The following is a 27,828-nucleotide window of genomic DNA, read 5'->3' on the forward strand; positions in this document are numbered from 1 at the left end:
TCGGTTCGATATTATAATCTCTAAGGATCGTTAATTGGTATAAAAATTCCCATTACCATACCAATTATGTTGTGAGGTATTTTATCGTGGAAAATTGATGAGTTTGAGTGAAATAACCTCAGATACTATAGGGTGTTTAACCATAAAATGATGACGCCGAATTTTTGCGCCCGTTTTTCTCAGGTCTCAGGCATACTCTTTCGAATGGATGGTAGTTTTTGACTTTCAATAATTGATTTGATATCCCATTTTGAGTAAAAATATTTGAATTTGAAGGTGATGACGATGATATCATTTATGTGGTTTGCATAAGGTATAATGTTTAAAGTTATCGATATCAGCCTCGATGGTTCGGAAATACTGCAGAGGCTACTTTGCACAGGATGCCGGCTAGATTATGGGTACCACAACGGCGCCTATTTCTGCCGTGAAGTAATGTGTTGCATTATTGTGTTTCGGTCTGAAGGGCGCCGTAGCTTGTGAAATTACTGGGCAAATGAGACTTAACATCTTATGTCGTAAGGTGACGAGCGCAATCGTAGTGCCGTTTAGAGTTTTTGTGTTTTTCAAAATCCTATCCGGCCCTGTATTGTAATGGGCAGGGCCTATCAATTACTATCATCTGAACGTCCTGCTCTTCTCATCCCTTATTGTCATAAAAAAAATCACAGCTTCAAGATAGTATATCAACTCAATCTCCACGTGTTTCTGAGATAACTCGTCTTAAAGCAGTAATCTGTAAGCATTAGTACTGTTTCGTTCTGAAGGGCGCCGTTGCTAGTGAAACTACTGGGCAAATGAGACTTAACATCTTATGTCTCAAGGTGGTTTTTCAATAATCTTGAGCGGCTTATAATGTGCAAGGCGTATCAATTACCATCAGCTGAACGTCCTGCTCGTCTCGTCCCTTATTTTCATAATAAAATCCAGGTGAGCGGTATTACATCGAGTGCAACGAGTGCCGGTGCGTGTCAGGGGAGCGTGTTTGCGCCCGGCGCGCCTGCGGGGGCTCCAGCCTGCTCACGGGTCTGCCGTGCAACTGTCCCCCTCATCACCTGCCTGTTCACACCACGCGGATGCTGTACCCCAACGCATGCCTAGCCAAGTAAGTACCTCTATACTATGGTGTGTGAATCAAAACAAAACTTTTCAACGAATTGGCCCAGTACCAACAGTAAGATAGATTTCTGGTTTATTTTGGTAATGTCTAATTTGCATAGAACAACCGTCTAGAAAGTACCAGTCTCCAATTCGGACTTACTATTAACCGAGACAAGACGAAGGTGATGATAGTAGGACCGGGCCGAACAAATTGAAACCAACGTACCCTATATAAGTGTGAACTGTGAAGTGGTACAGAACTATATTTATCTTGGTTCTACTATATCAAGTACTGGAGGATGTGGCGGCGAGATCATACGACGGTGCGCCATCACCAGGTCTGCAGTGGAACAACTGGGAAAGATTTGGAGGGACAGGAGGATTACCAAGAAAACTAAAGTCAGATTGATGAAATGCCTTGTGTTTCCAATCTTTCTCTATGGAGCCGAAACTTGGTCTCCGGGACTGCAGGACCGCTGTAAAATTGATGCATTAGAGATGTGGTGCTGGAGACGCCTCCTAAAGAACCCGTGGACGGCATTTCGCACCAATGTATCCATCCTCAAAGAGCTTCGTATTAAAGACAGACTATCGTCAATTGTGCAACTAAGAATACTGAAGTTCTTTGGTCACGTCTCTAGAAATGAGAACTCGATGGAGAGACTGGTAGTTCAGGGCCAGGTGGAAGACAAGAGAGCACGCGGTCGATCGCCAACCCGCTGGATAGACGCCATCGCAAAGGCTACTGAGTCCACCGTAGTCCAGTGTACTCGCAACGCCTCTAACCGTCAGAAATGGAAGCACATCGCCAGGAGATCTACCCTCAGAAAGGATATTGACCCACCGAACACCCATGTACCTCGTTAGCGCAAACACGACCACTCTGACAAGAGTGTTCGACTAAGAAGAAGAAGAATTTGCACAAGCTTCTTTAATATAATAACGTTAGTGTTGAGAAAAAACCCAAAAACGAATGCCTTGGAGGGCATTGTACCTGTTTGCGCCATATTTCATTTGCTCATTTCGGAACGAACTTTTATCTGTCAGTGTCAACGTCAGTTGTCAGGTTCTCGTTTTCACTCCCCGCTTCCGAACCCTTCCTCGCCCTCCACTCTCTTGTCGGTGGATCACGCGCTCACTCGCTTGTTCCACCGACGAGACTCACCTCATCAGTGACTAATTGATCTAACCACCAAACACGAACTAAACGAAGAAGAAAGGATTTATATATAAAGGCCAATTGTCTCCCCCGGGGGCTGAAGAGTAGCAGCATTTATCGGGTCAGTTCCCTCCGTCCCTGTATATCTTTCCTCACCCACACACCCAGTACCTTTTACCGCTTGATATCTATATATGCAAAGACAAAACAGTTCAGAACCTTTTTAATTTTTTAATGTACTTACATTGATTCTACTATTTGGATACTTAACAATAAACAATAATACCGGAAGACGTAGTGTTGGTAGGCCCCCATATGATGGACCGACGATCTGGTCAAGATCGCCGGAATACGTTGGATGATGGCAGCGCAGGAGCGATCGGCGTGGAAATCTTTTGGGGAGGGCTTTGTCCAGCAGTGGACGTTTTCCGACTAGTGATGATGATTAACGATTAAATATTTAGATGCCTCAATCTGTATCAGGTGTGGTGGAGCCACAGACGGCGAGATAGAGTTCGGGTCACGTGACGTGTGCGCTGCCTCGTCGTGTCCGCGTCGCCACGTGTGTCTGCCCGCCGCGTCCGTCTGTCTGTCACGTTTGCAGCTCGACTGTCCGCAGTACGTGTGCGGTGAGTTATCTATAGTAGCTATTCTTCAATTTCTAAAACTAGATTTCCTCTAGGACTTTTATTACGCCATGAGATTTTTTCCTCCTATCCCTTCTCTTGGTGAGCTGACGTGAGATTCAGCTAAACCCCCTCCTGTCTACGTGATCTTACGTGAGATTTCAAAATTCGTATATTTAAACAATTTGTTACGTTTTAAAGTGATAGTCCTCAGTTCTGCGATTAATTACACAAATAAAATTTTATGAACTGAGATTTTATCAACGATGCGTCACTCGAACGGTTGGCTCAGTTGGAAGAGCGCTCGCATGGAACGCAAGAGGTCGCGGGTTCGAGTCCCGCATCGTTTACAAAATTTTATTTTAAAATTTTATTTGTGTTCGTATATTTAATGTAAAACACTAGTTTATTAACATTTTTTTTATGTTTTCATTTAAGATAACAAATTTTTAATCTGGTAATTTTTAGTGCCAAGTTATTCAGAATCATGGTCACATTGCAACCCTTATAGGATGTAGTTGTTTTATACGCTGTATAGGTAAAATACCTATATTTAAATACAAAATATATATATTTATACTAAATTCAGCCGGGGGTAGTGAAGTACGTTGTGGTTCTCTCTGTGATATGCTATTTATTTAAATGAACACAATATTTTCTTTTATATTTTCAGTAAATATATCAAGTTGTAGCTCGCAGCCGCCAACTCCAGTCTGCGACACAGACAGACATACACACACGAATCCCTGTCACCTGGTTATGAGTGGGAGGAAGCTCGCTTACTGGGGCAATTGCCTTCGTGGGTGTTCTAACGTAAGTTTTAATAAGTTTTGTTTTTGAAGTAATACTTCTTTGAGTGAAATTTTAAGATACGCGCGCATCACTAGCACAAAAGTAACAGGTTAAAGTTGGTTACTAAAAATTCTGACGTTTGCGACATTCGTTATTTTTTTTTTTGGTTTCTTCGTGCATTATTAGGATAGGCGAAGGGTTCAAGCCCGTACAGCCGTATTCGTTATTTAATAATTAATTATCAAAGCCATCGTTGCAAGAATTTTACAATATTGTTCTTACTACAAACGTAGAATAGCACGAGGAATAAATAATTTTAAGGATTTATGGTTTGTTAGGCCAAAGAAGTATAACTTCTTTAGTTATAGTAAGGGAAAAAACATCTCGCTGTGCGGTTTTCAAGGAAGTTTCTTCCAATAACAACCAAACTGCAAAAATGATAAGGATTAATATCGTATTTGTGCGAACGGCATTTACATTACCGCTTTATAGTTGTCAACTTCAAAAATATTATCTTTAAGAGATAGACATATGCCAAACAGAATAATATGTCATGATATAAATTTATTTTATAATTTATACGTTTATACTTTCGTTCATTGATGATTAGTTCATATTTAATAAATAATTTATATTATTATTATATTTTTGTCTTAAAAAACACGAACGTGATAATCTTGTACATAATAGACAAAAATTATGACATTTCATTTTAATAACTACGGAATACAATTATTGTTATTAGATAATTTATATTTCTAGATAGTCTATTGCTCTTATCCCAACCGATAAAAACAAGCCAGGAATATTAAATAAATATAACTCCAGAAGCGTGAGGGAGGGAAAGTTAATGGTTCCAAAGATTAAAAATTACTACGGCAAAAGATTGAATGAATATATGGTGCCAGTCATATACAACGAGATAGCGTGGCTGAGTGTTCCCAAACTAAATAAAAATGCAGTTAAATTTAAGATGAAAAATGCGCTGTTGAATAGCATTGAATAACTCTCACTGAATGTTGTTTAATGTTATTCAACAATGCTATATGCTAATTTAGTATATAGATTTGGTAAATCTTTTCTTTTGTCTAATATTAATAATTCCAAAAATGTTTAGTTGTAAGTCCTAATAGTTTAGATTAAAGTAAGTAGTAATTAAGTATGTACATATAATTAAATGTTTTTTAAGCGCATTAACTTGCCAACAAACTGTTAAAGTTTGGCAAGATATATTAATAAGTTAAAAGTGTACTTTTTTAATTTAAAAAAAATAAAAAAAAAATTGTTAAGTGTGCGTGACAGGCTACGTCTTACACTCGCGATTTGTATGATACTTTGTGTTTGTGTGTGTGAATTGCTCAAAATAGAGGGTAGTTCTAAAGTCTATATTCATAGTCTATCTAGAGGCTAGACGTATAAATTGTCTGAGGGTATATGCTTTAACGTGTGATGAATACTAGTTTTTTTATAATTGCAGGCTGGGGCTGTTTGTGGCGTCAATGGAGTCACATACATGTCGGAATGCGCCGCGTGGTCTGAATTCGTAAGCGTTGATTACTTCGGGCCCTGCTTCGCCGTCGGTCCCATATCCGATCGCATGGAACCAAAATGTGATTTAGACCGTATCTTATGTCCTCCACTGAAAAAGCCAAATTGCCTTGGCTTTACTGCACCAGGAGCTTGTTGTCCAAAATGTGGCGGAGCTCTTCGAATCCTGTATTCGAAGAAACAGATAGACCGTGCACTTTACGGCACCAATATATCATCGACTGTTATTAATCTCAAAAATGTTATATCAGCGCTTGATAGACACGTAAAAGTTGGGGAGTGTGCACTTAGAGGCTACTTAACTATTGAAATGGAAATTTTTGTAACGGTAGAAACAGTGCTAAAGAATCCAACCGATTTGCAACTAAAAGTATGTGTTTTAGAAGCGGAGAAAATTGCTGATCTTATCAATAGAGATAGCGCTCTCATAACAAGTGATTTAGGATTAAGTGCATTATCATATGCATTAGTTGTTCATACATATCCAACGCAAGGTGCTGCGTCTTTAAGTATTTCTCTTGTTACGATGTTGATTTCATATTTAAGTGTTTTTGTCATAAGATGATTTTTTTATGTTATTTTGTAAATAGTGCCATATTTGTTGATAAGGTTTTGTCACGGATTAGTAAAAAAATAAGGACTCCGTGTCACCTTACATAACAGTGTAGCACCAAAAGAAGCCGATTAACGTGTAAATACATAGCTCCATGCACACACTTACACAACTACAGGCCGATAAGCGGCCATTATGAGAATTGTCATCGTCTGCGACAGATCAGTTTGCGTCTTGATAAAATATTTTAAAAATGCCGTCGGGCGTTGTGAAAAAGTGTTTAAACAATACTATATAAGTATTTTTGGACATATATGATTATTTAAGGGTGAAAAAATACGCGCACACACTAACATAACGGTGCTTCACTTGCTAATATCACGGCGCGGAGTCCTTCTCTTTTTACTCGTCCGTGGGTTTTGTATATAATTAGACAGGTAATACGTAACAATAAATGAAACATTTGCTTTTAATTATGTAAAGTTATATCAGGTTATAAACCAAACAATTGTATAAAATATATTCAAGATTATTTTGATGATTGACAGAATTTCTTTTTACTACTGTATATTTAGTGTTAAACTCTAGAGAACTATTAGAAACAGGGGCGGGTATATCATATAGGTAAAAAGGCAGTGCCTACCTCGTTATAAACCGAAATAAATCTAGCAACTAGTGTTAAAGTTGATTTAGTTTAATTTGGTTCCATTTTTTTATAACCAAACTTCTATTGAACACCCACTCACAAAATTTTTTCTTACACTAGATACTATATACCAACGGTAAGCAATTTTTGCATATCCAAAGATGAACAACCACTAGTTAGATCCACACGTAACTTGTAGAAAACCATTGCACGTCCCTGATTAGATAATTGTGTGCCATCATTAGATCAAACTTAGCACTATATCTATATAAAATAGACTGAAATGAGCATTTGTAAATAATATATAAAAGACAGTGTAGTCGTTATACCAAAAATATTAAATTGTATTATTTTGTTGAAAATATTTTTTTTTTATATTTTAAAACAAATGTGATATAAATAAAACGCACATCATTTAAGATGACTTTTATTTGGCGACTAACATTGAGAGATTTAGGAATATAAGATAGTAATGAGAATTAATAAAATATTGTGATTAATATAATATCACGATTAATTACTTATATCACTATCGATAAAATCTCCTTTATCCAGGAATAAGTTTATTCTTTCAAGTAATTGAGGATCGTTAACACTCTTCGCTAACTCAAAAAACCCCGATTGTAATACAGGATAGATAAGAAAGAATCTTTCTAACGGGAAAGTAAGTACCAATTCGAGATATGCCATGACAATGTTTAAGAAACAGTTCCTTTGAACTTCCATGTCCTTGTTGATGCTAGTGGCTCTCTGTTGTTCTATTTCTGGTGGAATTGGTTGAGGTGGTATAATAGGATCAATATGTTTATTTTTCTCCAATGAAGCATCATCTTTGATTAGCATATTAGCATCTGGAGGTTTATTATCATTTGCATCAAAAGCAAAGGAAATTTTTTGTTTCTCAGGACTTATGTCTGAAAATCGGATCACTTTTCTTTCTTCCTTGTCTTCCTTTATATTAATTTCGTTGTCATAATAACTCTTATCCGAAGAATCTATTTCTATAGTATTCTTTTCATCAATATACTCATTTGAACCATTACGAGAAACATCTTTATTTGGATTACTTTGCTTAACATTTGTCTTAAAGTCCGCAAATGTAAACGGTTTTGGTACCTCATCAATTGACTCTTCGTTAACTTGCTTTTGCGGACTCTTGTTCACATTTTTGTTGTTTTCAACAAATTCCGCGTTATGATCTGACAGTGAGCTTTCAATTGAGCTGCAAGAATCACGAACCTTTGCCTCTTCATAATTGTTAAAATCTGACACATTAATAAGATGTTTCAAGTAACTGTTGCACAAAAGCTCCCACGTAGCTTTCAAATCAAATATTTTTGTCAAAAATTGATCATATTCCAATGTCGTATTTAAGGAAGATGTATAACTTTTCAATATAATGTTTATATCTATAGGTTTCATTTTAAATTTTAGAACACCTGTATAGAATATTTCTGTCAGAGCAATTATTTTAATCAACCAAGCCGAAGATGTTTGTTTATATAAATTTGCAGCATAGTCTAAGTTGGAAACTTTCTGTACGAGAAATTTGAGGCCGGGCCTTGAATCAAATTGCATGGCCCTTGTATATGATAGATCTAAACTTTTAAGCAAGAGATCGGTGTTATATTTATTAATAAAAAACTGATAATTACAAACAGTTGTGCCAGTTTTCAAGCTTTCTAGCAAGATACTATTAATACCTTGAAAAACATCTGAAGACGCTTGAATAAGAACAGTAGCGATGATTTGAATAAGTATTTGGTGAGCCAAAAGACCAACAATGAGACTTCGGTTTGGAATTCTAACAATAAATAAATCCGGATTTAAAGAGTTTATGGCTTCTTGTAAATAAATAAGAAATATATAACTTCGATCATCGATTAGCTCTTGACAAGAATTTTTCGAGTTTTGTTTACTTTCTCCTCTTAATTGTTCTGTTAGAAAAACTTGTTGCGCCATTGCATGGAGTCGTACATTATCATTTACTGTGCAGTCTCTTCGGGCAGCCACTTTCACAATAGCCAAGTCGCCATAAAAGCTGTTTGAGTTTTCTTTAAATGCAAATGTTAATTGTTTCAAAGGGCTTAAGCTGACATTGCACGCTCTGTGCAGGCTAGTACATACTATTTCCCACTGCCTATCTGTTAGTAAGTGACCAGATGTTAATATGATGTGCCTAATACATGAAGCCCCTAACCTCGCTACTGGCTCTTGTGGTTGAGCAATGCATTCCACCAAAACCAACATCATTTGTTTCAAAGCAAACGTAACTTCTACACTTTCAATTGGCTCACGTTTGTCTTTCTCTTTTTTGTCATTTACTGTTGATCTTTCTATATTTATTTGTTGCAGGTTGTGTAAATAGAAAACAACCGTATCAGTAGTCATCCCACAACATTGTTTAAAGTTGGGCATTACGTTATCCCAATGCGTGTTAACATTAGCTATCTGTCTTAGCCAATTCTGGACAGTTGGCAACAATAGATGGTTAATACAATGCAAACCAAAGTGGGTACCAGGTACATCTGCAATATTTCTTAGTAATTTAAATAAAGTTTCCATTGCCGCTGGCTGGTTCTTTTTGGAACACACAACGGTAGCCGATATAAGTCCTTCGATTAAAACATACCATACTTTTAGAATATTACTTGGTTTATCAAGTTTTAACAAACAGTTATTGGTTGTATTTGAAGGTGGAAGTGATGTTGATAGGTTTCTGTATGAAATGAGTTCTTCAGCACAATTGTCGTTGCTAATGTATTTAGTGACATCTAATGAAGCACTTGGTATTATGGGATCAACTACTGACAGAGGTAAATCACCTTTAATTCTATTGCCAGTGTTAAATATTGGGCACTTAGGCATATTATACATCATAGTCAAGATGTCTGCGCAGTTTTCTAAGTGATACAGAGCTTCCTTACACATATCTACCATTACTTTTTCGGTTTTCTCCTCATTCAATGGTATGAACTTACTATTTTTTGAGAATTTTAGGCTTAAAGTTGGCTTCGGTTGTGTTGGTGTCGAAGGCTTCTTAAGTTTTGTTTCGGATTGTTGATCTTCTTCATAATGTAGTCCTTTGATGTGGCTAAGGAGGCATAGAATACAGTCGAGTGCTGCGTTGGCAAACACCAAGGTATTGTCTGTATTTAAAAATACTTTAAATATTTCAAGTATGGATGAATATTGGTTGGAATTATTTGCCACGCGTAAAGTGTTGAAAAGTGGGCGCCAACCAGATCGTATTTCCATTCGGTTGGTTTCAACGAATTCACAAATGCAAGATATAATTTGCTCCTGAAACGTTAACAAGTTTTAGCGAGAAATATTTAACAATTAATGCAAGATAAGCTTACTAAGACATCGATTTACCTGAATATCATCATCACAGAGCTCCAGACACAGTAAATTTTCAAAGGGCTTCAGTAACGCTTCGTTAAAATGAAAATGAGGCAACTCCACTTGTTGATTAAGAAGCGTTGTCGCACAGTCGTGGAGGCACTGGATGGCTAGACTTGATATTTGAATATCCTTGTGACAGGCGGCCTGCAATAATTGCAAATTTCTTAATTTACTTACGGACATGGTTATATCATTTTGTTACTAACCTATGCCCTATTAGCTTTCGCACTAAATAAGGCCGAGTATTTTTTTAATAGTTGATTATGATAATTGATTTTTTTAAAACAAACCAATTGGAAAAATGGTTAAGTAATAAATTTTATTTTTCTCAATGTTAAGCCATTGACTAGGTACGTCTTCTCTATTTCCCCTAAAAATCTTAGGTCAAAAATCTTCGCTGTGCTTTCTCTATATGAAGCATAATGTACCAAGTGAGAGAATTTTTAAACATGTTCAGTGCTTCATCTCCACTAATAAACAAACTAATAATAATACAAATTAAATTTGTATATCAAAATTTTCAGACGATGAGGGACTCGAACCCGTACGTCTTGGGTTACGTTCCACCACTTTACCAACTAAGCCAACCGTCCGCATCTCGTATAATCCGAAAATCTTGGTATGTTGTTCAAATCTCGTGTTGTGGCTAAAAAATAACAATACTTTAACAATTGTTAAAACTAATAATTATAGTATGAAAATGAACTAACTTGCATAAAGTGTGGTCCAACGACAGTCCATATTGCCATTCGGTGGGCAAGTGGTCTAGCGGCCCGGAGACACCTGAGAGCGACATCTCCCGCGCGACACAGAGCTCGGGCGGCCTCGCCGGCGCTGTTTCGACCTCCTGTGCGACGCTTCCACCAGGTGGCGTTGTTGTTTACTACGTCTTGATCCCATTTTGAGAATAACTAAATTGGATATAAATATTATTATCATTAGCAATTAGATATGCTTTAAGCAATTGTCCGTGATATTTTTGGCTTAAGAAAGGACAATGATCACGTATCTGCGTATTAAATTGTTGCACAATAAATCTTCAATAAATGCGACCTGCTCCAACTCATCATGCAAGGGAAAATCCAGGGAAAGCGACCTCCCGGAAGAAGGCGTACTTCGTGGCTTAAGAATCTCCGGACATGGTTCAACCTTAGCACAGGCTCCCTGTTCCGAGCTTCTTTGTCAGAAATAAAAATAACACTAATGTTAGCCGACCTCCGGTAAGAGATGGCACCTCAAGAAGAAGAACAATAAATATTTATTTATAATAGACTACGCTTTATATTATATTATCAAATAAAATTTCTATATTTCTTTCATTTTGCAACATGAAACATTGCTAGACAACTTTTAGTCTATCTACTTCATTCATCATCAAAGCCCATTTAGGTTAGCCCTGACATACTTTCCTCTGATGAATGCACGCGTAAAACACGTGCATTCATCAGAGGATTCATCGTGCGTTGTGAAAAAGTGTAAAAACAATAATATAAAAGTATTTGTGGATATATGATTATTTAAGGGAGAAAAAATTGTGTCACTGGTATACCCCGTAACCACACACACACTGACATAAAGGTGCTTCACTTGCTATTATCACTGCGCGGCGTCCTTCTTTTTTTACTAGTCCGTGCTACAATTTTAATTTGTTATTGGTTCTTGTATGCTTTGTTCAACTCTCAGGTTGTGACTTTATCTACAGGATCTTCTATACAGTTGATTATCCGCTCAACCCCAATATTTGCATATTAGGAACTTGACTTGAGATGTCGCTCTTGCAAATCTAAACAATATGTTATATTTTTTTAAAGCAATAACTCTCACTTCTGGGATTAATTACACAAGTAAATCTGAAAATAAAATTTTATGAACGATGCGGGATTCGAACCTGCGACCTCTCGCGTTCCGTGCGTAACTGTGTAATTAATCCCAGAAGTGAGGGTTATCACTTTAAAAAAAAAAAACAACAAATTGTTTGTTATTAATTTTTATTTAAATTGCAGTTAGTTTTAATTAAGGGTAAGCAAATCTTTCAGGCATATTTATTTTAAAAACAATTTAGAAATTTCAGATAATAAGATAATGGATGCATCGTAGTACCACATCATTATGGGGAATTTTTAGCTAGACCTGTTTACCCCGACTATCAAATACCTTACAGCTAAATTCTCACCTTGTGGTTGTGTGAGCTCGGGCACAGTGAAAGTTTAGAACGAAATTCCTTTAATAGTTCTTTTAGAACGAAATTCCTTTAACAGTTCTAGAACGGTAAAACCTAAACAAACTTTTACTTTCCCCTTAAAGGCTGATCTTGTTAGTCAAAGTAACGGACAGAAAGTTAACACAAGGCGACTACGGCATACACCATCAAGTTTCTTTTAAAGACTGCAGACACACCTTTTTGATGTTTAGTCAGAATACACTATAATTGCAGTAGAGATCATATCTTTGCCGATTTTGAGATTACAGTTATGAGAATTTTCAAGGACAGCAGATAGTATTTTCTTTGATTTAAGTAGTCCCCTTTAAAACGTGATCTGGAAAGATCACGAAACGTCAGGTTAACTAAAAGAATAATATAAATGTAACTTTCACGCGAAATCTAATGTAGAAACAAAATTACAATTAGGTACACGCGTTTTAATCCTTTAAAAGGTGTTTTTTCTTTAGAGGGTAGCAGACAAAAATATTTCTTGCAAAAACTGTATTGCGGATCAGTTAATATCTGGTGGTAAAATTAATCTGTCAGTAAACTCTCGTGTGGAAGAAGATTATTCCTAAGCCCCATGGTCTCCCCCATTGGGAGACCTGGGGGTCTCCCATTAATAAAGATAAAAACCTTACCAGTCGGTGATGCTGTGCCACAAGCCGTTGTAAAGCATCTCGCAGTGTCGGGAGAGTGGTAGTTGCTGCCAGTTTGGTGTACAGGGCGTCGGCCGCCGCTGTTAGAGCACAGCAGACTTTGGCTGCGTTGGAACCTGATATTATGTTGCCACCCTGAACGACAGAATATAGTTCGTAAGTATAGCGTCTTACCACGGGCAATCAATATATTTAGATACTAGCTTTTACCCCCAACTTCGGCCGCGTTGAATAGTTACTTTGAGCAATTTTTTTATTTTTTAGTATACTTTTCAAATAGTACATATACAAACTGCTCTTTCCGCTGGCAGCGTTCTTCTATGATACAGCGCATATCCCTTGTCATTGTGGACAGTCTCTCTACAAAGTTTCATGGTTTTATCTTCGATAATTACTAATTTCCATACAAACTGCCATCCCCTATTCCAACCCCTCCATTTATTTTTTGCAATAAAAGGTAGCCTACGTCCTTATTAAAGCTCTAGTCTATCTCTGTACTGTAGATATTTATCAAATATGGTTCAGTAGCTCCGGCGTGAAAAGCGTAACAAACAAACTTACATTCACATTTAAAATATTAGTAGAGATGTCGTTGAAATTGGCAATATTAAGGCCAAATAACTCCAAATTGGCAATATAACTTCAAAATAGCGGGGACGTATGCGACTTTTAGCGTTCGCGAACGGAATGTGATTCTGATTCCGCCAGTGTTCCGCCAGGGTGATGATGCTCGCTAACAACACCTCCAGAGAAGATGATATTCAAAGTAAAATAAAACTAATGTAGTTGGACGTTTGATAGTTAAAGATAAGATAATTTGTACGGCTAGATAGAGCCATTTTAGTTTATTACTTTAGTTCACGATTTGTATGTCAACTGTCAACTTTAATTTTTTTTCTTAAACCTTTCACATCTGTCACAGTTTATCTGGACGTTTAAATTAGCTTATCTTTAACTATCTATCTATCTTCCCATCTACATGGAACCAACAACAGAGCTGGTGCGGCTTGTGAAGCGGCTGAAAAAGCTTGCAAATACAGGGGCTCCGAATATGATTTTGTCCCATTCGGTGTCGAGACCCTTGGTCCGTGGAATCCTAGCGCTATAAGGCTTTTTAAGGAAATAGCAAAAAGGTTAGTGGACATCACAGAAGACCGAAGAGCTGGCAGCTACCTCGGACAAAGAATTAGTACAGCTATTCAAAGGGGGAACGCTGCCTTGTATCTTCGGAACCTTACCTAAGGGACTCGTTTTAATAATATATTTTAGTATATTATATTTTGAAAGGTTTTTAGTTTTAGGTTCATTATTCTAGTATATTTTTTATTTCTGTATAAAAAATATAAGCTATATCAATGATCTAAGAGTAAAAGGTGTATTATTGACATTGAAATAAATGGCCAAAAGAAATTAAAAAATAAGGAATCGATTATATGTAAGTTCCTTAAAAATTGATTGCAACAGATTACAGGAATGTTGCGATCGGAGAAAGGGTATTCATGAAATGCAATATAATAATTATGGTCGAAATTATAATATTGAGTAACTTAGTAAAGTTATCTACTCATTATTTATTTTTACTAATAATAACTTATTATTATTAACTTATTATAAATAATAATAAATTAAATAAAAACTTATTAAAAATTAATCAGGGCATAAACAATTATAACATTGATTTTTAGCTGACAGTGCAGCTGTGGGAAACACAATCCCTTTTGTGTTCGGAAATGAAACAGTTACCGTACCTATTTTAGTATAGTGTTTATGTATGCTTATGTGTAAAAAATATATATGAAATTGCACCTTACCTCTTGGCGACATGTTTCCACGATTGTTGCAACAGACATATCGTTGCTTGTGTTGTTGTCCAGAACGGGTTGCAAGAAATTAAACACATCCACACTGAAAACACATCGTACATTTTTCTTTATAGATGCACAACTTTACGGAATCTTTCTTGTACGTCTTTCCAAAAGCTATCTTCTTACATTCTAGTTCTACTAAGGCCTAATCCTCATACAGCGAACGACACCTTAACAAAGTTCTCCTTATCTTTAGCTCGCCTCGCCACACATAAGGCATTTATCAAAATTGATTCCTCTAGAATTATTTTTGATTTCATTCAAATTCAAATATTTTTATTCAAAATAGGATGTGACATCACTTATTGAAAGTCAAAAACTACTACCCATTCCAAAATGAATGCCTCAGACCTGAGAAGAATGGGTGCAATAAACTCGGCGGGCTTTTTTTTTCATCGAATAAATATGTTTACAAAGTAATATTGTACAATTAAACTTATTATTTAATAGCCTAAGGGCGGTCACTCCATTCCCAATCTGTGGTATCATTAAGAAAGTCATTTATGTTATAGTAACCTTTACCACACAAACGTTTCTTAACAATTCTTTTGAATAACGTTATAATTTTGTTTTGGACATTTTCTGGGATCTTGTTGTAAAAGCATATACATCGCCCCACAAAAGACTTACTACCTCGACTTAGCCGAGTAGTAGGCATCATCAGTTTATGTCTGTTCCTGGTGTTAACATTATGGTTATGACAGTTTCTGGAAAATTCACTTATGTGCCTATGAACATACATTACATTATCAAGAATTATTTCTAACACTACCACCGCTTCGGAAACAGATGGCGCTCTGAGAGAGAAAAAGCGGCTCTTCCAACATTTTTTGCGCTCTATTTAATAACACATGCAGCATTTTCTTTCTCATTCGTATCTTCGGTTTCATTTCCGCCGTTAGTAATATCTAGATCCGGTGTAGGTTAAAGCAGTAAATCGTAGGTGAAGATGGTGATGTAACGACATTATTGCATCAGCAACAACATCTCTGTAGACTCATTAGACATTAGACAGCGCTGGGAATCGAGTTTGTGATGGACCAATCACAAAAACGATTCTTCCATGAGTTTATAAACGTATGACCTAACTTAGAGATGATGAGATATTGCATTTTATCTGCGCTACTAGAACTGATTATACCATGATAATTTGGAGGTTAAGCTTTCCTCTACAGGTTTCCGAGGAACGTTCTAACGTGGTGTTTTTAGAATGTATAAATGAATAAGAAAGAAAGCGTCGTAGACATTTTTTAAATACTTAGGTAGGTAGTATGTACATTTAAATAAATTTTAATTATTTGTTTGTGATATTAAAATGATTGCTCATTATTAAGTAGGCACAACTTACACGAAAACTATAGGTACTAGAAAACTTCTATATAAATTATCCTCTGTCTCTCCGGGATAGATCCCGGAAGACGCAGTATTGGTAGGCCCCCCACAAGGTGGACCGACGATCTGGTCAAGATCGCCGGAATACGTTGGATGAGGGCAGCGCAGGACGTATTTGACCAGCAGAGGACGTCTTCCGGGAGATGATGATGTCTTCTGTCCTACTTTGAACAGACTTTTAATTGCAAATAGGCAATTTTTATTTCTATTTTAGAAGATGGTAAAACTAAGCAAGTTTTCTTACCAAGTCTCGTCATCTTTTCCATCCAAGGCAAGTTTGGCATCGGCTTGCAATATGGAAACAGTTTTGTTCCTCCCGATCTGCATGGCAACTATGGGAGTAGCGTTGTTCCCTTGTTGTCCAAACAATGAGTGTTCGAAACTCGACACGTACTGGCAGGCGGCAAATATGTGATCCCAACATTCTGGCGCCTTCGAACCTAACTCGAGACCTCCTAATAAAGATAAAAAAGCAAATTGTATTAAAAAAAAAACTAAAAAACACGCTTTTTATCCTCCTAGACGATATATATTATTTCCTCATAGACGATAGATGAAAATTATATTAATTAAGCAATTTGTACTAAATAGCACTTAGGGATTTTCTAAGAACCCCAAAGGCCTTAGACAAGTTAAAATCGTTCCATAGATTTTGGTATCGTTTTATTATTGGCTACATTTGACAATTTGATCGTTCTGATCACGGAACATGACATAATTTCTATTTTTTCTTAGCGCTAACGATAATAACTTGCAGGATTTAAATTTAAAAACTTTTCTTTATAAATTTAACTCTTGAGTGAGAAAATCATAAGATACTTTTAAGTGGGTGACGTGCAAATGATCCATATTGAGGGTTTTTAAAGTAACTTCTTCAAAAGAGAAGAGTTGAAACTCCTCTCTATTGTCCTGAAAATATTGAGCAAGGAAGTGCATTCGATAGTTTGGTCAAACATAAAAGAATTGATACTTAAAATATTGTTCGAACATTAAATGTGGCTTGTAAAGAATAAAATCTTAATATATATAAATTACGTGACACGTTGCTTGTTCGCGATGGACTACTAAACTAATGAACGGATTTTAATAGGGATTACTTCATGGAGTGCAGTTTGGTCCAACTTGAGAGAATAGTTTTTATTTCGATTTGGGACCCATAATTTGGTATGGTTGTATTTTCTATGAGAGAATTTAGTGACAAACGGTTTGACAGTTCCGCTGTGAAACAATTCCATTATAACAACAGGGAGCACTTTTTAGGAAATAATTCTTGATGTTTTGAATTTTATTGGCAAATTCCTATAAAACAGTATTATTTTTATTATCTTAATATATATAAATTACGTGACACGTTGTTTGTCCGCGATGTACTCCTAAACTAATGAACGGATTTTATCGGTGAATACTTCATGGAGTGCAGTTTAGTCCAACTTGAGAGATAGCATAGCTTTTATTTCGCTTTGGGACCCATATTGGATTCCAATATTTGTTTTGTATGGACATATTTTCTATGAGAGAATTTTTTGACGCACGGTTTGACAGTTCTGCTGTGAAACAATTTCATTATAACTAACAACAGGGAGCAATGATGCTGTATACATAATAAAGAACATAATGACATTGACGTTAACTTGACGACAATAACTCTTGGTGTTATGAAATATTACTGACAAATTCATAAAAAAACAGTATTTTATTTATTATGCACAGAACAACGTCCGTCGGGTCAGCTAGTGATATTATAATTCAAAATGGTTACTAATCAAATATTTTCGAACCTGATATCAATATGTCAAGCGATAATGCATGAGTTGACAATATTCTCCCATTGGCCGGTTGAGAAATAGCTGAGTTTGCTAGGAGTGCTAAAATGCTGCTGCATCTGTTCTGCAGACTTAACGTGGTACTAATTCTTGCTGCCTGAAATTTGAACAAAACATTTTGTTAATTGTAATTAAAATACTAATCCTGTGCAAAGGCTCCGTCCTCCCACTCAAAGATATATTTTTTTTATGGAATAGGAGGACAAATGAGCGTACGTAAGGAAGGTGTACGCGCTTTTTTTGAATGTACCCATGTCGTATCTTCCCGCAAACACCGCACAAGGAAGCTCATTCCACAGCTTTGTAGTACGAGGAAGAAAGCTCCTTGAAAAACGCACTGTGGAGGACCGCCACACATCCAGATGGTGGGGATGATATCCTAATTTGTGGCGTGTCGTGCGAAGATGAAATTCGGCGGCAGGAATCAGGTTAAACAGCTCCTCGGAACACTCCCCGTGATAAATGCGGTAGAAGACACACAATGAAGCGATATTATCACAATACATGCTCAAATTCGATTTCCTAGTGAAAAATAACGAACTAATAATAAGTACATGAACAATTATTCAATTATTGTACCTTATGTAGCCCTTCTAAGCATTGAATGGTAAGTCCCTCCCATGCAATTCTCTTCCGTTTGCTCAATGTGTTGATCTTCTTCGATATGATCCCATGTAGGTTGTGCTTATTTCTGTATCCGGTAAGTGGTACACTTAGCACAGTCACCATTGAGTCCCAAATGCACGTGAGTATTCTAAAATTTGATAATTTTCTCAGAAATAATAATTAATTACAAAAAAAAATCTAAAGATAAAAAATTTAATAAACAATTATAGTAATTTAATATCAAAAATGAATATTTTGTTATAGAATAATATTTCGAAGTATGTTTTTCTACGAATTGTTCCGTACAAATATCAAAATAAAGGATTTGTGATCATTTGAGTGTATTGGTTTTCTCTTAGAGCCATAGAAATTCTAATTCTGTACAAATATTTTCCATTTAGTGACATGAACGTTGAATTATTAGTATAATTATTCACCATTTCAGCTGGAAGTCCACTGCTGGACAAAGGCCTCCCCCAAAAATTTCCCCGACTATCGGTCCTGCGCTGCCCTCATGCAACGTATTCCGGCGATCTTGACCAGATCGTCGGTACAAGCCGACTAAATGTTGTTTATTTTCGGCGTTGTTATCACAATGGTATTAACCACAGATAGATTTAGATCATGCTAGCGTAAGACCGATTATTCATGACCAATTCATCATTTCAGCCGGAAGACGTCCACAGTTGGACAAAGGCCTCATCCAACGTATTCCGGCGATCTTGACCAGATCTTGGGTCCATATTGTGGGGGGCCTACCAACACTGCGTCTTCCGGTATGTGGTCGCCATTCGAGGACTTTACTGCCCCAACGGTTATCTGTCCGTCGAGCTATATGCCCTGCCCACTGCCACTTTAGTTTCGCCACCATCTGTACTATGTCAGTGACTTTGGTTCTCCTACGGATAGCCCTCTCCATTGCCCTTTGAGCAACAATGAGCTTCCTCATAAGGACTTATATTTACTATCAGGAATATTTCACATAAATATAAGTACACCTACCTTCTTGCCCATCTAAGACTGGCTTGATATTCTGGTGAATCGTTTGAGTTATTGTAAACCATCGACACCTCCTTTAGTTTCTTCCAATCCGACATAACGTGGTTTTGATCCAAACCGCCCAAATCTAAAATATTGTGGAAAAAAATTAACAAAACACGGAAACTGTGCAAGTGTCAGTCGTTTTTTTTTTAATTTATTTATTTTAAATTTAGTTATTACACTTTTAACATAATAATATATAAACAATATGTTATGTTTTTAAAGTGATAACCCTCACTTCTAGGATTAATACATAAATAAAATTTGAAAAACAAAATTTTATGAACGATGCGGGACTCCAACCCAGTTGATGAACTGAGCTCAGTTGGTCAGAGCACCGGCACCGAACGCCGAAGGTCGTGGGTTCGAGTCCCGCATCGTTCATAAAATTTTGTTTTTCAAATTTTATTTGTATAATAATATATATCTTGCCAAACTTAAACAATTTGTTGGCAAGTTAACGCGCTTAAAAAACATTTAAATAACATTTTGGTCGATCACACGAATGGTTTTTGAAGAATCCCGAGGATCAATCAAGGATCCATTTATCATCAGGTAAAATTTGCGCATTTGATGGTAAATTAAAAGGCAAATGAAAAGTTGCCACGAACCTGTCATTCAATGACCATATTGGCCTATTTTTAGATAAAAACTTACCAGAAAGGAGGTGAATCAACGGGTGATCTATAGAAGGGACATCTCTCAGCAGATCAGTGGCAACAACTTGTTGGTAAAGCTCTCGTATCCAAGTTGCCGACAAATACACCAGCACTCCACTACCTTGTACTTCTTCAACGAATTCATCTTCAGTAAGCGGTATCTTCTGCATTAAATGACATATAACTCAGACAAGAGAGAGAGAAGTTAAAAAATAACCCTTAAAAATATCAATTCGCTTAATCGATGCTTTACTTATTTAGATTACATATATTTCACATATTTTCTATAGAATTATGGTTGATACAATTCTGATATTTATGCACCTAACAATTTAAGGTGAATTCAGGATGGTTCATTATATAAAAAATTTTAAGCAAAAGGAATAGATAATTTAATCGTCTACAATATTTATAATGCAAATATATAATAAAAATAGAATAACACCCATTAGAATGTGTAGAATCGATTTTTTGACTTATGACCTTGGAATTTCTGTAGTAACGCATACCCTACGCTAAGAAGATTTTGAGAGTGCTAAAATTAAAGTTTATACACCTTTATAGCTGACTAATTGACTAATTGACTAATTTTCCTGACCTGTAAAGGGTATATAAAGGCTTTAAGGGAACTATAAAGGTCATAACTAAGTTACACTTCTGTACTACTACTCTTTACTCTGTGACATACATGAATGCTATTACACTTATCTTTAAAGCTGTTTTTAAATCAACTCACATTATTATCAGAGTAGGGCGTGCTCCTCTTCTGTCGCAGTGTGAGCAGCAGGGCAGCGTAGGTTGCTAGATAGACGCCGTCCGCGTTCATGATACACGCGGTAGCTGGCGGTTGGCACGCGTTATGTTGGCAGCACTTCGACGCAAACTCCTGCATCGCTTCATCAACCTTATCATACAATTATCATTATCATGTTATCCATTCATTATATTTACCAACACCCTAGTGTAAATATTGTTGTTGAAATCAACTGTTGAAGTGACGATGACCAAATAAACCTAAATTAGGAGTGTATATATGATTCCAGAACGTTGGAACAGGAACGTAACCTTTCCATATCAAAGTCTCCGTAACGTCAGAAGGCGAAATACATCCATAGAATCTGAACCATTCTGTGGGTTTCGAGCTGTACCTTGTTGCAGGCCTGTCTCACTCCCCGTGTAGGTATCGAAATATGTAGATATCGTACCGTAAGTACGTGCGGCGGCCTCTACACAGTAGGCCAGCCAGTAGGGACCCACGAGCGAGTAGTGACGATTTGTCACCATAAATAATGTCACTAATCCGACCGATATTTTAAAAATGGAGAAACATAAATTAAGCAAATCATATTAAAAGTCATTGCGATCCAATTTTAACTATTTTATGCTTCCTAAAGTCGCTGAAACAATCTAATTCAAAGTGATTGTTATTATAATGAAATTACCATTCATGATAGCTACCTATTTATTTCCTATATACTAAGTAGGTTTGACTATGTCGTGGTATCTGCTAGATAGGTATCTGCAACTTATGTAGGTTTGACAACGAAAGAATATTGATTTAAAATTACGATTACATACCTATTTATATTATAGAAAAAACTGAGTTATAAGATGACCATATACTAAGTGGGAACAGTTTTAGGTAAAGAAGTCAACCCTAATGTCGTCAGAACAGGTAAGAGTCACGAGATAGAAAGAGAGGCAACTTTTAGGTGAATAAAAATGTGGGTTAGTAGTGCTGTGCGATCTGAATTACACCTTATTGTATGAACGCAAGAGTCCCTATTTCTTTGATAACGTACCTCAATACAAGTCCTAAGATTGATAAGTTTTGGCAGCAGTGTATTCTGCAATGTCTTGACAAACTGCCGAGCGTTATGTCTCTCCAAATCCACATTACATTCTGTCACAGTACATCTAAAAATAAATGAAAAATTTGGCTACACTACTCAAATAAATACATGTATAACTTGAAATGGTCGTATTCAAATTCAAAATAGGATTTTAAAATCACTTATTCAACATAAAATAATGGTAGATCAGGTAGATTAGATAATTATACCAATTCGTAAAGGCCAGCAACTGCTTCAAAGCAACCGGCACAGATTCCTCTGTTACAAGAGAATGTGGGCGGCGGTGATCAATTAACATTAGGCCCCGGACACGCCTAAGACCCGAGAAGAACGGAGTTTAAGAAATTCAGCGGGCATCTTTCTTTGATAAAATTTATGCATTAAATAGCACGGGGGCTTTCGCAAATTTCCCAAGGAGTGAGGTTTTCAAGAAACTTTGAGTACTACAAAGCTGTGAAATGAGCTTACATGTGCGTTGTTTCCGGGACAATACGACCCACAAAAAAAGCGAGTTGCTTAAAGGCTGGCAGCGCTCCTGTGATACCTCTGGTGTTGTAAGAGATTGTGGGCGGCGGTGTTCACTTAACACCAGGTGACCCATACGCTCGTTTATCCTCCTTTTCCATAAAAAAAACGAACAATGGGTTTACCCACCTAAAAGGCTGGCAACCCTAAACCAAATCCAAAACATAAGGAAAGGGTATTTAGAAAGTCTATGTTTCATTAGTAACTATTTTTGTATTCTAGTATTAGTATTGCTATATTAGTAGCCATTGCCACACAAACTTAAATTATATTGAATTTGGCAACACATATTTTATTTTATACATTTTTTGGGATCATGTTTTAATCATACCAGTGGGAGGCTCCTTTCCACTGGATGCCGACTAGATTATGGGTACCACAAACCGTGAAGCAGTAATGTGTAAGCATTATTGCGTTTCGGTCTGAAGGTGACGAGCGCAGTTGTAGTGCCGATCAGAATTTTTGGGTTTTTCAAGAATCCTGAGCGGTACTGCATTGTAATGGGCAGGGTGTACCAATACCATCAGCTGAACGTCCTGCTCGTCTCATCCCAAATTTTCATAAAAAAGATGTTTTAATCATATAGGTATATCATATTAAACATTTTACCTGCCAAGATTCAATGTCTTCGGAACCACCTTAACAGTATCCATGTGTCGTTGTTTCTGGTCGGAAGTTGGATTGTTAGTTCGACTCGGCAGAAACACGTTGTCTACGTCCGAATCAGCTTCCACCTCACTGCCTGAGCTCAAGTTCTCCGGACCCGATGTATCTAACAAATAATCATTTATAAGAACGATAAATGCTCATATATTATACCTTTTAGGCAGGGTTAAAAAAAATAACTTTAACAATAACAAACATGTAAAAGTACAGGTTAAGCAAAAAATTTGTTGCATTTGACAATCTTTTGATGACGTCTTAACTTTAGATGTTAACCATAACCGCCCAATCTTCGCCGGTTAAAGCTATTGTTAATGTTGCTTAATACCGATCTGTCAAAAATTTCAAATAAATATTCGATATTTCACTTTTTTACATTAATTTTAACTATGCCAGAGAATACGATGGTGCAACACATTCCGCAGTCTATGTTAAAGCCAGCGTTACTATAAAGGTTAAAAACGTAAAATTTGTCCGAGTGAGGCCAATTTGAGCCAGTAGGAGGCTCCTTTGCACAGGAAGCCGGCTAGATTGTGGGTACCACAACGGCGCCTATTTCTGCCGTGAAGCAGTCATGTGTAAACATTACCATGTTTCGGTCTGAAGGGCGCCGTAGCTAGTGAAGTGACTGGGCAAATGATAAGTCTCATTTGGCATCTTATATCTCAAGGTGACAAGCGCAATAATTGTAGTGCCGCTAAGAATTTTTGGGTTTTCCTGAGCGGCACTGCATTGTAATGGGCAGGTCGTATTAATTACCATCAGCTGAACGTCCTGCTCGTCTCGTCCTTAAAAAAAACATCCAACTTAAGCCATAACTATAACAGCTAATATAATGCAACCCAACCGAAGATTATTAAAACTATTCTGAAATGCTCATGATTATAATGGCAACGTAGGTATGTCGAAATATCTGAACGCTCCCGAATCGTGGTAAATATTCCGGCTTAGGTTTTTACTCGTTATAAACAAGAAGTCCACCAAAAGTCTTTAATAAAGTGTCTATCAAAAGTATCTCTATCCCAAGATGGCTATCTCTACTATCGCTTAATGATTGCGACTTTAAGTACGAGGTTGGTATAGTGCGGCTATATTTGAATTGAGTTTAACAATCCCGATATTATTTCATTTAAAAAAAATTACAAACAGAGTTACATAGATAATATATAGAATATATTTGACGGCGCATCCGCCAACGTTGGACGTCAGGTTGACTTATAGCTGTAAAAGTCAGCCTAGCGAAGCGTCATTTTCGATGGCAGTGCGGGCGGACATCTTGACTTCACTTTTTGTTCGAGATGGCGCCGACGCACCACGCTTGTAACGAATCGCTTTGCATCCGAGTGATAGTTTAATCTAGTGTTAAAATTAAGTTGGTTTTCGTGTTGCTTAGACTGTACATTGTTAATTTGACTGTGTATTTCGATTATTAAACCCTGTGCTGATTAAACAACTGTGATTGTAACAAGGACTATTGATTTTTCTGCTCACACCCACCTACCCACATACATCACACAAGATGAGTTCTGATGCAGGCCCTCCTGCCTCTTCATATTCATTAATTATTTACCATCATAGAGTGAGAGTAACATAACATATTGCAACAACACTTGATAAACGTCATGAAGGTATCTATATCAATTGGTCTTTACCAAATGTATTTTACCTTTGCACTTTGATATGTGGAGAACTGATAAGAAATTCCAAGCTCATCTTTTTATAACAAACATTTCTTAGCCCGCTTAATATAATCTAATAAATAAATTTTTCGTGTCGCGGTGTTTGTTACCAAACTCCTCTGAAACGGCTGATCCGATTTTTATGAAATTTAATTTTTTATAGCCCATTTGGGACTTAGTATCCTGTCGCACGAATTTGGAGGTAAAAATATTGTAGTTGATATAGCTTTTGTCCACGATTATAATGATACCATTCTTATTACAAGGTAATGCACCGTTTCCAAGAAAATAACGAAAAAAATTCTAACCTTAAGCAGGCAAATCACTTAAATAAATAGTACATGAGCGCTGACATCGCGGCGGGAGGCTAAAAAGTGTCATGAAATGATATTGGTTTCATCGTAAAATATTAGGAAAGGCCATTGAACCATTGAACCATTTCAATAAATTGTATAAAAAACAGTGAAATGAAATGTAAAAAATTGTCTGTGACAGATTACACGGCTTCATCAATAATTATTTTTAGATAAAAGAAAAACATTTATAAAAGGTTTCATTGTTCATGTTCATCAATCCCCAAAGCTGTATCAACTACAATTTATTAAAATTGGCTAGGTTAGGTTATGTTAGAACAGTTAAAGCAACGCACGAGACGAGTGTAGCGTGCCGCAGTAGCGGCCTGCGAGTGCCAGAACCGAATTGTAGGCGTTTCCCCCCCATTAACAAATTAAGGAGGGGTTAGGGTAGATTTTTTTTTTCGTTTTTTCTTGAATACTGTGTATTAGGTTGTAATAAGTAATAAATAAGTGGTAGCACTATAATCGTGGACCAAAGCTCTATCAATTACAATTCATTAAAATTGGTTAGGTTATGTTAGAACAGTTAAAAACAACGAATGCCTGAAACGAATTCTAGGCGTTTCTCTTTCTTTACCCCCCCCCCCCCTTTTTTTTGTAATGCTTTTTTCTCTGGAGCGGTGCATTACCTTGTAATAAGAGGAGCAGCATTATAATCGTGAACTAAAACTATCAATTATAATATTTTTTACCTCATAATTCGTGCTACGGGATACTAAGTTTTAACCGCTCTTTTTTTCGTATTGTTTTTATTCATTTGTATGGCAAAACAACGTTTGCTGGGTCAGCTATAATATATTATATAGTTCCTCGTCGGAGTAGGTTAAAAACTTACCAGAAGAATCATTCTTAGAGTCGCTACTTTGTAGAACTGCAACTACATCCCTGAAATAATTATTATACTTAATAAATAAATGAATAAGTTATTTCTATCAAGTTATTTATCACTTCACATCATTGACGTATTATACAAAATTAGACTCCCAATTTCCTATTAAAAGGTTATAAATACTTAACATTAACTTATACAGATAAAATTATAACCTTTATTCAAATTAACACCATATTTATAACTCATTCGAGTTTTACCGTGTACGGAAGGTCGTCGGAGTACATAATATTATTTAAATTTAATGTCTAAAACTTAGTTAATTATAAAAGAAAAAGGGTGTACCAATACCATCAGCTGAACGTCCTGCTCGTCTCATCCCAAATTTAAACAACTTAAAACTACATACAAATGCCTTCAACTAAATTAAAAAAGCTATTAGTCTCATTTAAATAATATTACTTGACTTTGACTTGAACAATGTCGACTTGATTTGACTTACCGATATGGACTCGGTAGTCTCGCTAAAGTCTGGTAAGTCAGAGGTCCTGTGTAGTCAGCATCCTGTAACTTCACCCAATACTCCAGTATGAGTTTTGCGGCATCTTCAGTTATAAATTCAGCCGGGCTGGAGCAAAGTTTCTCCAGTGCATCCAGCAGTGACACCACACATTCCACTGCAGCTGCCACTACTTCTGGATTACCACTTCTGCCACATTCTTCGATACCATCCATTATGCTAAAAACAGTTTATAAATTATCTTTTCATCTTAATTATCGGTAATCCATCCAGCTTGAATTGTCGGGGACCCAGTGCTATGTAAACGGCTGGATCACTTGGCGTTGCGTAGAGATGTCGCTTCATTGTGTGTCTTCTACCGCATTTATCACGGGGAGTGTTCCGAAGAGCTGTTTAACCTGATTCCTGCCGCCGAATTCCACCTTCGCACGACACGCCACAAGTTAGGATATTATCCACTCATCCGAGTGGCGGTCCACCACAGTGCGGTTTTCAAGGAGCTTTCTTCCTCGTACTACAAAGCTGTGGAATGAGCTTCCTTATGCGGCGTTTCCGCGACGACACGACATGGGTACCTTCAAAAAAGCGCATACTCCTTCCTTAAAGGCCGGCAACGCTCCTGTGATTCCTTTGGTGTTGCAAGAGATTGTGGGCGGCGGTGGTCACTTAACACCAGGTGACCCGTACGCTCGTTTGTCCTCCTATTCCATAAAATAAAATCCATACTAATATTATAATTTATACATACTTCTAATAGTATATATATATGTCATAGATAAGAATGACAAGCAGAAGAAACGAGTTAGTAGATGATTCGATATTCATCTTATCTCGGGTATAATCGGCGCACGGTGCGATTGCGGGCGAGAGCGGGCGCCGGGCGAGCGCTGAGCAGGCAGTCAGGGAAGAACTATTGATCGAGGCGGTTGTGTCGTACGCGCATGCCGGGAACACCAAGTTACCATCTAATATAAAAAATTCTTGTGTCCCGGTGTTTGTTGCCAAACTCCTCCGAAACGGCTGAACCGATTTGTATGAATTTGTGATGAAATGATAAGGGTGACACACCCCAGTTTTTTTTTTAATTTTTTTTTTATTTATATTTTATTATGTTTCAGAATAAAAAAATACATACAGCTTCAAATTTTCATCTGTCTACAATAAGCACATATTTTTGTATCGCGATTTTTATATTAATCTGTTCCATCCACAGATCCCCAACAGGGATGTTAGATGGCAATCGAATACAAAAATTATTGTAGTACGATAAATTTTATATACGATATATTTGGTATATCTGAGTATCGGTCATCTATTTTTAT

General features: G+C 36.8%; 2 protein-coding genes across 2 annotated transcripts in view; one reads left to right on the forward strand and one right to left on the reverse strand.

Annotated features, from left to right (window-relative positions):
* The window catches only part of LOC126973765 (reversion-inducing cysteine-rich protein with Kazal motifs), a 93,734-nt gene extending 86,890 nt beyond the window's left edge, over positions 1-6,844 (forward strand). Inside the window, exons 15-18 of the mRNA XM_050821083.1 lie at positions 931-1,105; positions 2,744-2,889; positions 3,560-3,699; positions 5,156-6,844. Coding sequence (XP_050677040.1) covers positions 931-1,105; positions 2,744-2,889; positions 3,560-3,699; positions 5,156-5,791 — 1,097 coding nt within the window. The 3' untranslated portion in view covers positions 5,792-6,844. The remainder of the gene's footprint in view (positions 1-930; positions 1,106-2,743; positions 2,890-3,559; positions 3,700-5,155) is intronic.
* Positions 6,839-27,828, reverse strand: part of LOC126973763 (brefeldin A-inhibited guanine nucleotide-exchange protein 3) — a 47,246-nt gene continuing 26,256 nt past the window's right edge. The window contains exons 9-23 of the mRNA XM_050821080.1: positions 26,489-26,725; positions 25,993-26,042; positions 23,069-23,231; positions 21,884-21,998; positions 20,818-20,985; positions 20,080-20,245; positions 19,384-19,507; positions 18,355-18,529; positions 17,731-17,872; positions 16,197-16,407; positions 14,507-14,600; positions 12,678-12,830; positions 10,544-10,744; positions 9,804-9,977; positions 6,839-9,728 (exon numbers count right to left, since the gene is read on the reverse strand). Of these exons, the coding sequence (XP_050677037.1) occupies positions 6,939-9,728; positions 9,804-9,977; positions 10,544-10,744; positions 12,678-12,830; positions 14,507-14,600; positions 16,197-16,407; positions 17,731-17,872; positions 18,355-18,529; positions 19,384-19,507; positions 20,080-20,245; positions 20,818-20,985; positions 21,884-21,998; positions 23,069-23,231; positions 25,993-26,042; positions 26,489-26,725 (4,963 nt within the window). The 3' untranslated portion in view covers positions 6,839-6,938. The remainder of the gene's footprint in view (positions 9,729-9,803; positions 9,978-10,543; positions 10,745-12,677; positions 12,831-14,506; positions 14,601-16,196; positions 16,408-17,730; positions 17,873-18,354; positions 18,530-19,383; positions 19,508-20,079; positions 20,246-20,817; positions 20,986-21,883; positions 21,999-23,068; positions 23,232-25,992; positions 26,043-26,488; positions 26,726-27,828) is intronic.

This window comes from Leptidea sinapis, chromosome 30, assembly GCF_905404315.1.
Source record: "Leptidea sinapis chromosome 30, ilLepSina1.1, whole genome shotgun sequence".
NCBI lineage: Eukaryota > Metazoa > Arthropoda > Insecta > Lepidoptera > Pieridae > Leptidea > Leptidea sinapis.